Source organism: Elgaria multicarinata, chromosome 2, assembly GCF_023053635.1.
Source record: "Elgaria multicarinata webbii isolate HBS135686 ecotype San Diego chromosome 2, rElgMul1.1.pri, whole genome shotgun sequence".
NCBI classification, from domain to species: domain Eukaryota; kingdom Metazoa; phylum Chordata; class Lepidosauria; order Squamata; family Anguidae; genus Elgaria; species Elgaria multicarinata.
The window spans coordinates 91,490,240-91,502,492 of NC_086172.1; the positions used below are offsets into that span (position 1 = coordinate 91,490,240).

The window sequence follows — 12,253 nt, forward strand, 5'->3', positions numbered from 1 at the left end:
AAAGACATGTCTTCCTGATGGCCAGATTATGGAAAATCGTGGCTTTAGCCCTCAAATATACATGTACATATCACTACTCCAAGGTAGGGAGGTGAAACCCACTACACATTTGGGTGAAATTAAATCAGAGTTGGGTTTCTTCCCTACCCATACCCAATAACAGCAAAATAGCTCTGGAAACCACCTTCTTAAGTTATGGGAATTAATTTAGCCACTCTTTTGTCTAGATGGAAAGAAGAGAGTGGCATTTGTTGCAGTAATTTCTAGTATTGGCTCTGGTCCCCAAGGTGATTTCTTTTCTTTTTTTTAAGCCCAGCATGAAGCCCAGTGTTTTTATTATACAAAGGATCTGCATACTTCCAAAGAAAGAAGAAATTGAGATGGACCCAGATCCCAATTTGTGTGTAGCATTTTAGGGAAGCAGGGGGTGCTGCTGTGGGAAGAAGGGGGGCAGAGAAGCCTGCTTCTGCCAACCCAGTTGCACAAGCCTAAACTGGATCCAACCCACTGGCAGAATATAAAGCTAAACATCTACAGGATTTAAATCATGCTCTAATAATGGGGCAACATTTGTCTAATGAAAGTAACCAAGATATACTTGGCAATACAATGCAGGCTATATAAGATAATCACGACTTATTTCTCATCATCATGTGTGCTAAACTAGCTGGGTTGGTGGTGAGGAGATAAGGACTGAAAAGAAGAGAAATGGTTGAAATTATCAAGAAAAAGTCAATGCCAACGGCAGAGTAGCAAGAAAGATTATGCAGGAGATAAAGCAGAAGAGGAATAAAACATGTTTATTGCAATGCTGAGCCACAGATACGAATGACGCTAAAGATTCAGCAACAAAAATATTCACTCTCAAATAAATGCGCTCAGTATGCAAAGTTAAAATGCATCACTAAGCTCCTCAAAAACATCAGCAAGGGGGCATTATACTTTTGTATCTGGTCAGGAGGGCGGGGCTCCTGCAGCTTTAACTGTTGTGGTGAAGATGGTATCTCACTGGGTGCTGCATGCCTACAAATGACACCTGCTGAAATTCCCTTTTCTATATGTCTGTTAAAGATACAGGAGCCCTGTCCTCCTTTCCATACAGTCACCCTAATTTATTGGCTCTCTAGATCAAACTGGCAATAGAGTTCTAGGCTCATCTCCGGCACCACAGAAACTAGAAACTTAATCCCAAAGAAAAGGAAAACTATTAGCATTTAAATTAAAGCACTTAGGCCACACCAAGCTGAAGACGTTGAAGTGAGGCAGGGACATGCATCCAACAAGCCCTATACAAGGCATCCTGTCTGCTCATAAGAGAGCCAGAAGTGTAGTGGCACACAAGCCCCAACCCAAATATCTCACTGTGTGCAAGGGCTCCTCCTTAAAGACCTTTGGGTGTTTAGCACTAAGGTCAAAAGGGGTTGTAAGCATGTTCAGCAGGGTTTCCAGTTGTGGGGAGGCATGTAAGCATGTTCACAAAGATATTAAGCCCTCAGGCTAAGGAGCCTGCACACATGGGGGTGTTGGGGTGGGGCTGGCATGCACTGCTGCACCTCTACACATTATTAGCCCTCACATATGCAAATAAGGCTTACAGAGATTGTAGTTTATTTTCAACACGTACTCGACCTGAGGTCTGCCAATAGCATGGAATCACTGTTGGATTTCTTAAACCCAAGGATTGAGAAATTTATATTAAGGCTGCTATTTAATGGAGTGGCGGGCCACAGAAATAGATGTGGTGGCTTTCTAGGTGACCCACAGGCCCCGGGTCAGCTAATGTTCATTTCCTAAATAACCAAAATTCCTCCTGAAGACATTTACTCATCCTTTAATCATACACCAGATAGCCAGTTCAAATAACTTTAATTACAGTGCCTAAAGCATGTCAACATTATTCATAAAAAATACATATTTGAGGACTACATCTAAGCTATTAATTTCTTCTGGATAACTATCACTAGCCTTTACTGCATGCATTCTTCCTAAAATACATATTTGGAGTGAAAACTATATAGACAAAGAGGCACAAGGTATACATTAAGTGCTTCAAGAGAGGAAAGAGCTCAAAGGTTGTGTCTGTCTAGAAAAGAAGAAAACCCAGCGCATTCTTCAACCTTTTCAGATCCAGGACTCACCAACTGCCCCAACCTGGGACTGTTGAGCTTCCTGGTTCTTAGCACGATTTATGTGAGCTGATTACACAGGAGGAGAGGTGCAACATGGTGAAAAACCCTGCTGTATCCCAGGGCTCCTTTAAAAGCTTGAATCAAGGAGGCACCTCCCTCTCTGGCATGTGTGCAAAGGAAGGGAGGGGAAGTCTTGTTTTCCTTGGTTAACTTGTGCTGTACTGTTTCCTCGCAGCACCCAGGAAAGCCAGGACTTACTTCTGAGTAGATGCAAGATCGTGCTATAAAGCTGCAACCCTAGGCACACTTACTTGGGGGTAAGCCCCACTGAACATAATTGGACTTACTTATGAGTAGACATAAGATCACATTGTAAGTATGTAACCCACAGTACACTTACTTGGGAGTAAGCCCCACTGAACTTAAAAGGATGCTCTTGGTGGAGTGGGGAATCAGATCAGCCTCCTTATGTGGCAGGGAAGTATTTTACCCTCTTCTCCCTTGATCGCAGACATGGGAAAAGCCTTCCTCAGCAAGTTGATAACGCAACCCCAGCTTTATACATTGCCAATTTCATGCCCTTCGGGTTTATTCCAGCTTTTCTCTGATCTATTTTAAAATGGAATAAGGGGGGAAACCACAGGAGATGTCCTGGCAGATACCGACGTCGTCAAAAGGATCCGCAAACCTCCGTGAGTGGCCAGTCATGAACATACTTTAATTTGCTCACATCAATAAGCCCTACATCTGTAATAGTCACACCAAACAGGTAATGTGAATAAGTGCAAGATTTCTCGCTCTTAGAAGACAGCTGCCAAATTCTCACTTCTACACAAGTATTAAGAGTAAAGCAGCCCTACCTATGCATTTAGACACTCATGCTGTCACACAGTCTTTAAAAACATCAACCAGACAATACTAAATAGTGGTACTACCTGTGTGATACATCACTTGAAAACCAGAGGCCTAGTAAGAGGTTTGGCTGATGCAACACAGAGACCATAAAAACATAGCAGTACACTTAGCCTTTCACACAACATGGCTAAGACTTTTCTCAAACGTGGCCAGGGATATATCAAAAGCCATGGCTCTACACTGTGAGTCACAAGGAGAGCCCCGTGTTTTGGACTTGCTACCACATACAGGCAGAGCTACACCCTGTGTTTCCATAATCTTCCACATTATACATGCAGAGCATATGAGATTACAATTCGACTCATCAGTCAAAAAACTATTGGCAGCATCACGAACAACACTTAACACTTCACTAAGAACAGGAAAGAAATTATTTGGCAAAGCATTTACAGATTCTAATGCAAGTTATATCACAGGATCTATAAAAGCAGCAAGGCCATCATTTTATTCGACAAGCTATAGGAATCAGCACAGGTAAGTTATCTGCAGCAATTCAGATGTAACAACACTGCATTTCAAGTTCCTCAAGGGAGTTAGAGTCATAATAGAACCTGGTGAACTCAGGTGGCATAGAGGATGCAAACCTTTTAAGAAATGTATTAAAATATTTATAGCCCACCTTTTTGTTTAAGAACGCTCAAGACAGCTTACAAGAAATTTCAAAACAATCAAACATCACAAAAGAATAAACCATTTTAAAAGGATAGGACAGCAGGTTTTACAAACTTCTGTGTGTTTTCATTAAGTATTTTCTTCTGCAAAGAGGAGTGGATGGCTTAGTTGGCTAGCATGTGCTCAAGTGTTTATCATTATATAAATTTATATCCCACTTTGTAGTAAATAATCACTGGTTGATCACAACCATTCTGGCTGGATGACTCCTCAGGGAAAGCCTGCCTGAAGGTCTTGAGCGGATGTCTAAAGATCACCGTGGAAGATATCTGCCTAATGTCAATGGGAGGGCGGGTGCTGTGTCTGTTATAAACATCAGAGTGCTGCAGTAAAGTTTTGTATGGTACTAACCAGACTGGAAAGAGATTTCAGGATACACCGAATACTTTTGGTGCCAGCTTTGCTCCGATTCCTGTTTGTCAGCATCAGACTTTTAGTGTCAGATGTCTGGGTGCTTAAGACTTTTCAGGTGCTGTCCTTGCATAAGTACTGATATCAGATGCATTACATCCATAGAACATAATGCTTTACATGTTGTGCCATAATAATCCCTTAAAAAATTGTTGCTTGTAACCTTTTTTCAATTGCCTGGCTTCCCTCTTTTGTGGAGATGTATCCTTTTGCATGTCATGACCTGTACTTAAGGCCAGTAATGGGAGGGGAATGCCACCCACCCCTTTTGTGTACGATAATGCCACTAGAGCTGTTCCATAGAGGAACAGATATGTAAAGAGACTTGACAGTTCAACAGTTAATTTCTTCACTATCCTTATTGCCATTTTTGTAGCACTTTGTTTACAGGAGGGATGGGCAAAAACCATCTCCAGATGTTTTGGACTTCAGCTCCCAGATTCCTGACCATTAGCTGTGCTGGCAGGGGTTTCTGGGAGTTGAAGCCCAAAGTATCTGCAGATCTACCTTCTGCCCATCCTTGGTTTAAAGCACAGAGTGCTTTGCTGACTTCCCATGAGAACTCTATCATTCCTTGCTATCATTTCTACTATCATTCCATTGCTATCATTCCTACTTGAAACCTGATTTGCCAGATATAATCCAGTGTGCAGATTATGATCCCAAGTACCATATTCTGCCATTGAATATATCCTATACTGATTCAAGTGTGGCTCCTTAGGGTAGCTAAAACCCTAAATCCCAATCTTCTTCCATCCACACAGACACTTTTCCTTTCATCCTCTCTGGCTCCCCACTCCCAGCCTTTAGCCTGGGAGTAGGGAATACAGTGTCCTGGCAATAAAATTGCAACTATGGGGGAGTAATTTTATTGTACTGTGATTTTTTAAATTATCGGATGCCAGGTCAGCATACATTAGGATGAACAGCAGTCTAGAATTTTAAAAACTTAAATAAATGAATAACAGACACAAAAATGAGAAAGAATTGTGCATTCCTGTAAATGGCAACCTGAAAGTGCAGAAGAGCTCCGTATCACTAGCACTGATTCTGGTGAAGAGGTAGTTGCATTAATAATTTTCAGGGCTATCACACAGCAAGATCTACTGATATTTGGTTTTCTTTCTTTCTAACTGAAATGTAGCCCCTGGAGACTAAGAATTCAATTGCCACAGGGTGGAGATTGTTTAAGCATTTCCCCCTGTGCAGGTACAGCAAACAATAGGCTGAGTAGTTTGACTCATGTTTTTCTTCCTTTCAGAGGAACAAGCTACTTCCCCTTTCCACTCAAGGGAACTTTTGTTGGCAAGATAAAAATTAATACTAGGCAACGATTTTCTTAGGTTACATATTCTTTGAAATGACAATCCAGTTAGACAATATCCAAGTTTTACTTTCGGTTTTAGTTTTGCATTTGCAAGGGGAGAACTTAAAAGAGGCTGCAATCCCAATGGAAACCATTGCTCAGGGAGTGTTTAAAATGCTGTATAAAAGAGGGGGAGCAAGAATCCTTTTATAAATTAGTAGGAGAACCATCAAAGCTTATTTTCTTTGATACAATAATATTTTGATGAAAGTTGAAAAAACAACACAGCATGGTGGATGCATACATACAAATGGGTATGATATTGGGAGTTGACGTCAAACACATCTAGAGGGTGTCAAGTTGGGGGAAATTGGCTTAATCCGTTTTATTATGTCCTGCTCCCTGAATTCATTTCTCCCCATGTTGTGTCAAAGCCAAATTAATTAACTGCTACTCCTGTTAGGTATTCTCTGTGTGTGGGTGTGGATTTTGTGATGGATTTAAATTGTTGTTTAATACCATTTGTGGATTTAAATCGGCAATCTTGCAAAAAACAGGTATACATAAAATAAATATTTAGAAAAATAATTCTTCAGTTTTTGCAGACAATATAGGCAAGTATAGTGGGTGGTCATAAAGAGCTTCTCACTAGTGGCACCCCGGCTGTGGGAACTTCTTGCCCACGATTGCAAGGTGAATCCTCCCTGCTGTCTTTAGGCAGCAGGGAAACACTTATCACAAAGAACATTCAGTTAGGTTTTGCTGGAAATTTTGTATTCTTGATTATTGTATGGTGATCTTACTGGTATGGTGATTTTACTGGCCTGGATCTTAAGTTGCTCTTTTGCTCACAAAGTGTGATTTTTACCAATTCCTCCCTCCATCTGCAGAGCTGCCTCAATATTTCACTCCATTCCAATCACACACATCCTGTATCTTCAAAACTAGAGTTTCAGGGTGTATAGAGGGCTGCAAAGGGAAGGCGGAGGCAGAAAAGCCCTGTTCTGTTCCATTTACAGAAGTGAAATCAGGATCATAGCCAAAGAGCTTGCATTATTTTCATGTTATATTTTATTGGGAATCATTCAGTGAACTTTGCTATGTAGCATTACAGAAGTTTGAAATAAGCTTGGCCATGTCACAAATTCTCAAGCTAGCCTACCTCACAGAGTTGTTGTAAGGCTAAAAATAAGATGATTCCACCTATATCATCTCGAACTCCTGGGAGTACAAATATGATAATATTTTATCCCAGAGAGCTTCAGCTGTGGAGCAGTATATAAATGTAATAAATAAATAAATAAAATAATTAATGTGTTATTCACAAGATTAACTCCCTCATGGCATCTGAAACATAAGTGACCCAAGATCGCCTGGTAGCACAAACATGTTTAGATACAATGCAAAATGGGATGCAATATAATAAACCTTTTCTTTTTTAATTAATGATTCTATACATTTACTTTTAATTATATGTTTACATAGTAATGCTAAGGTTTAGATTTAAGAACCTGAACTATGTGCTCATTTAATGAGACAAAGAATGAAAGAGAAAAACAGCTGGGAATAATTCAACAAAACATTTTATTATACACAGGGCTTGAAATGTATTTCAGATCCTTAGGGACAAGCAATGAGCACTTACAGAACTCAGCCCCACTGAGTCAAGAGGTCTTACTTCCAATTAAGTCTGCATAGGATTACAGGCTCCCAAATAATGTTCTTCAACCCGGGTTAGAAATTCTCATCTTTCTGTGTAAAGATAATTGTTTAGCCAGCAGACACTTCCGTTCCCATGAGTAGCAAGATAGTTTCCAACTATTGTAATCAAAGAAGATAACACAGGGAAGAGGGCGAAACACATGATGTATGAGACTGATAAAGCTATCATCCTGCAGGCTATGTATTGCATGGTTTGGTGGTCACTCCTGAAGACTGGCAGTTGCCTCTAACTACACAAACCACACTTTGCAGAGAACTTGACTTGCTAATTCAGGGGTGGGCAAGTTGTAGCCCTCCAAATATTGTTAGACTGCTAGGCACAATAATAGTCAATGGTAATAAAGGTTGATGGAGTTGCAGACCAACCACATCTGAAGGGACATATGCTCCCTCATTCCTCTGCTAGTTTATTAGCATAAGTGCTCCTGAGAAACTGACATTTCCAAAACAACATTCTAATATAACTCTAGAGCCGGCTCTGTGATAACAAAAAAGGCAGAGGCACATTCATCTTCATAACATGCTGTCTGCATGCTGAACCTGGCAGGGCACTGACATGGTATGGTAACTGGTCGCAAAGACAGGTCACAAGTTAGCCTGATGCCTATTCCTATTTTTAAAAACAAGGCCGGCTGTTGTTTTAAAGCAGACATCCAGCCGTAGTTTACATGAAGGGGCGACTGCACAAAGGGAGCCAAGCAGCCTTCATTAGATAAATATGTCCAGTCAGTTAGGAAGTGACCATGACCTTATTTTCCCAAACTGGCATGTTTTAATCCGCAGGCCCAGTTGTTGATAAGTTTTCACATGCCACTACTGATGGGGTTGTTTGGGGTTTCTTCCCCTGGCCCCATACAATTGACATCAAGGTATTTGGCTTACCTTCACATGAACTAAATTAAGTCCCACTAATCCCAAAATACAAACGATACTGGGGACTTTTCCTGGTATCTTGCATAGAAGAAAACATTAGAATTCAGTAACAAGCCCAGGTTTTAACAGGGCATCTGGTGACCTGAGCAAGACCACATTGTAACACTAGCAATGCTTTGGAATTGTGATGTGTTAGTTTTAATAGCGCACTATTATCACAACACAACAATAATACTGTGGGATCCATTCAGACTATTATCTCAATACAGTCAAATGCAAATAGCTATCCTACACACATTATTAGCTAAATCTATTTAGGGAATGCTGGGAATTGTAGGACTTTTTCAGTCTAAACATGCATAGGATTGAACCTTGAATCTACTTATTTTGAGCCTTTTCCTGCAGAGGACAAGATATAATAAAATTTCTCCTTAATTGATAGTATTCTAATTGATAGTGTTTTACAATTATCATAATAAATCATAAAAGGCCACATTTGTAATACTGTGTACAGTTCTAGTCATCTCATTTCAAGATTGATATCATAACACTAGAAGTCTAAAGCATCTGAGGTGTTTTAATTTAGGAAAAAGATGAAGGGGGCATGATAGAGTTTATAACATTATGAATGGGATGGAGAAAATGAACTCTGGGTCACCTAGATCCTGTCAATAGATCCAGAACAGGCAAAGGGAAGTACCATTTCACACAACAGATAGTCCTGCAATGCTTGGAGTTTACTGCCGAAGAAAGGGGTAATACTCACTGCTTTAGACAGACCTATTTTCCCTGAAAGCTAACAACACTTATTAGTCATATTAGAACTAAATGGAACCTCCTAATTCAGATGCAGCATACTTCTGAATTCCCAGTTACCAAGGAGACAAGTCCTTGTGGGCTTCCCAGGAACAATCTGGTTCGCCACTATGGGAAACATGACGCTAGAGTAGATGCACTTTCGATTTCTCACATTCTTACAATGCCCGCATTTCATAGCTTCCGAGTATTGCTAAGCCCTTTTTCAAAGGGGAAAAAAAAAAGATACTGAGAAGTTCCTTGCTACCTGCGAGGTAAAGCTCAAGGCTTTCCTGGGATCGAAACCCAGTGAGCATTCCCAACCCTGCATCACTACGCCCGTGAGTCACAACAGAGACTACTTCAAGACAACAACACTGTACCACGATAGGATCACCCTAATATCTCTGCACCAGCATAACAAAGTGGCGCAGCATCAGATCCCCTAAGATCGCAGTACTGACTAAGGGACCATCAGCGTCTAGTAGGACACGATAAGGTAAGGCTTCCCCAACCGGGTGCCCTCCAGATGTTTGGGCTACAACTCCCATCAACACCAGGCAGCCCGTTAAGGATGATGGGAGCTGTCGCCCAAAACATCTGGACGGCACCAGGTTGGGGAAGGCGCCTTGGATTGGTGGCGCCTAAACGTAGAATCCAGGAACAAGGCGCCCAGTGTTGGGAATCACACTATATGGGCTACTAGTCCTCTTCGACCATTAGGCGATCGCGGCATCGCTCTACATGACATGGCAATGGAACGCCGTGACGCCCCTCCTCACGCCCAGCCCCGATCTCTTTTTTAAAGAGCCACCTCGTCCGGAACCCCAAGAACGCCGAGCTCACCGGCAGCTGCCATCCCGGCTCTTCCCTTCCTCCTCAGTCGCTTGTCAGCCGCCGCGCTACCTCACAGGCTGATGCAACCAACAGCGTGTCCGGAAGGGCAGCTCCGCCTCGAATCGTCACTTCCGCCAGGCGCGGGGTAGCCAGGCAACGCGTGGAAGCGTCTCTGCGGGCGAAACAGAGTCACGTGGCCGCCGCCATGATAGCCCAACTTTCGCTCCGGCTGTGCTTACTGACCAGGACTGGTAAAACGCCATTCTCGGTTGTTGTTGTTGTTTTTCTCTTTGTGGGGGCAATTTCAGGGTTTTGTTCGTGTATGCACAAGAGTATAGCAGCTTTCCTTTCTCACCCAGTTAGAGCTGACTATTCAGAGTAAACGTTGTTGTTTTTGACCTGCATTGTAAGCTTAAAGGGAAAGTGACATGCCGTCCTCAGAAGCCAGGAGACGACACGCTATTGCACAGAAAAGCCATAATGTGCAATACCAGGGGAGGCGGAGGGGTCACTCAGGCTGTGCTCCTTGGTGCAATAACAAGAGTGTTAAAAAAATTACCCGAGAGTATCTGTATTTTCATCTGAGAAACGTTGGAAGGTATGACTCCCGCGATACCACACGGCCCACTTGCGTGGAACCGACTCTTCAGCTGGGCTCATCCTAAATCAGCATTTTACATTAGTTCAGACTCCTATTATTATTATTATTATTATTATTATTATTATTATTATTATTATTATTATATTTATTTATTTATTTATTTATATAGCACCATCAATGTACATGGTGCTAAGCATGACAGTAGCCCAAAAGCTAAAATCCTATTATAAGGTCCTTCTCAAAGGGGGAGGCCCCTTCTCTATGGAAAATTAGGTATTGTCCTTTCATGAAGAACTTCCAATTATCATGTCTGAATCCTAAGTTTTAGAATCAACTTAGCAATGTAAAGCCAGATAGACCTCTAAGTTTAAAGTAGTTTTAACAAATATTTTCTGTTTGGAGTAGTATGTTCTCTTCAATACTTCTCAATCTTACCTATTTTTTTAAAAAAAAATCTACTTGAATTCATGTGCTCTAGTCTGGTGTGAGATTTAAGTAGTTATTATTAATAATTAATATCCCACCTTTCCCCCCAATACTGGGACTCAAGGCAGTTTACAAGATTAAAACATGTACAATTAAAACATATAAATATAAATTATAAAAGTTAAGATAGAATTAAACCTATAGTAAAATTAAAAATATGTTAATTTTTAAAAAACAACACTGTAACAGATTAAGAGGGGGGGATCCAATACATTAACAGAAGTCCAGTATAGTTCCAAAAGCCTACTGAAACAAAAAAGTTTTTGGCTGCCTCTGAAACTGTAGCACAGAGGGAGCCAGCCTAGCCTCCCTGGGAAGGGAGTTCCAGAGCCTTGGAGCAGCCAACGAGAAGGCCCTCTCCGCATACCCATCAGGCGTGCCTGGGATGTTGGTGGGACTGAGAGAAAGGCCTTCCCAAAAGATCTGAGCACGGGCAGGCTCGTATGACAGAATATGGTCTTTCAGATAACCTGGACCTGAGCTGTAGAGGGCTTTATAAGTGATAACCAGCACTTTGAATTGTGCCCAGAAACAGACTGGAAGCCAGTGAAGCTTTTTTAACAGGGGTGTTGTATGCTCCCTGTAATCAGCCCCGGTCAACAATCTGGCTGCAGCTCTTTGAACCAGCTGAAGTTTCCAAAGCAGCCTCACATTACAAGTAATCCAAAAGGGATGTAACTAAGGCATGTGTCACCGTGGCCATGTCCAACATCTCAAGGAATGGGCGCAATTGGCACACTAGCTTTAACTGTTCAAATACAGTCCTGGCCACCACTGAAACCTGGGCATCCAGGCCCAGGGCTGAATCCAGTACACCCAAGCTGCAAATTTGTGTCTTCAGGGGGAGTGTAACCCCATCCGTCACAAGCTGAATCCCTATTCTTTTGACTGACCAAGAGCACCTCTGTCTTGTCAGGATTAAGCTTCAATTTGTTTACCCTCTTCCAGCCCATTACTGCTGACAGACTCCGGTTTAGCACAGAAACAGCTTCCTTGGAATTGGGTGGTAGAGTTGGGTGTCATCAATGTACTGGTGGCACTGCACCCCAAAACTTCGGACAACCTTTCACAACGGTTTCATGTATATATTAAATAGCATGGGGGACAAAACAGAGCCCTGAGGGACTCCACAGGCCAACAGCCAAGGAGTCGAACAGGAGTCCCCCAGCACCACCTTTTGGGTCTGCCCCTCCAGGAAGGCATAGAGCTACTGTAAAACAGTGCCTCCAAGTCCCATCAAAGCAAGGCGGCCCAGAAAGATACCATGGTCGATGGTATCGAATGCCTCTGAGAGGTCCAGCAGAACCAACAGGGACACACTCCCCCTGTCCAGTTCCCAGCATAGGTCATCCACCAAGGTGACCAGAGCAGTTTCTGTCCCATAACCAGGTCTGAAGCCAGATGAAATGGATCTAGATAATCTGTCTCATCCAGGAATCCCTGGAGTTGAGAGTTCAAACCTACCCCATATTCCTAAACATTCTGAGATGTTCCTGTCCTTAAAGG

At 42.0% G+C, this 12,253-nt stretch overlaps 1 protein-coding gene across 2 annotated transcripts in view; it reads right to left on the reverse strand.

Moving 5' to 3' along the window:
* The window catches only part of CARS1 (cysteinyl-tRNA synthetase 1), a 48,717-nt gene extending 38,958 nt beyond the window's left edge, over positions 1-9,759 (reverse strand). The window contains exon 1 of one of the 2 annotated variants that reach the window (XM_063117177.1): positions 9,670-9,759. In XM_063117177.1, the coding sequence (XP_062973247.1) occupies positions 9,670-9,682 (13 nt within the window). In that variant the 5' untranslated portion in view covers positions 9,683-9,759. The remainder of the gene's footprint in view (positions 1-9,669) is intronic. The other variant, XM_063117176.1, reaches the window with a different exon arrangement.
* Between the last annotated feature and the right edge of the window lie 2,494 nt (positions 9,760-12,253).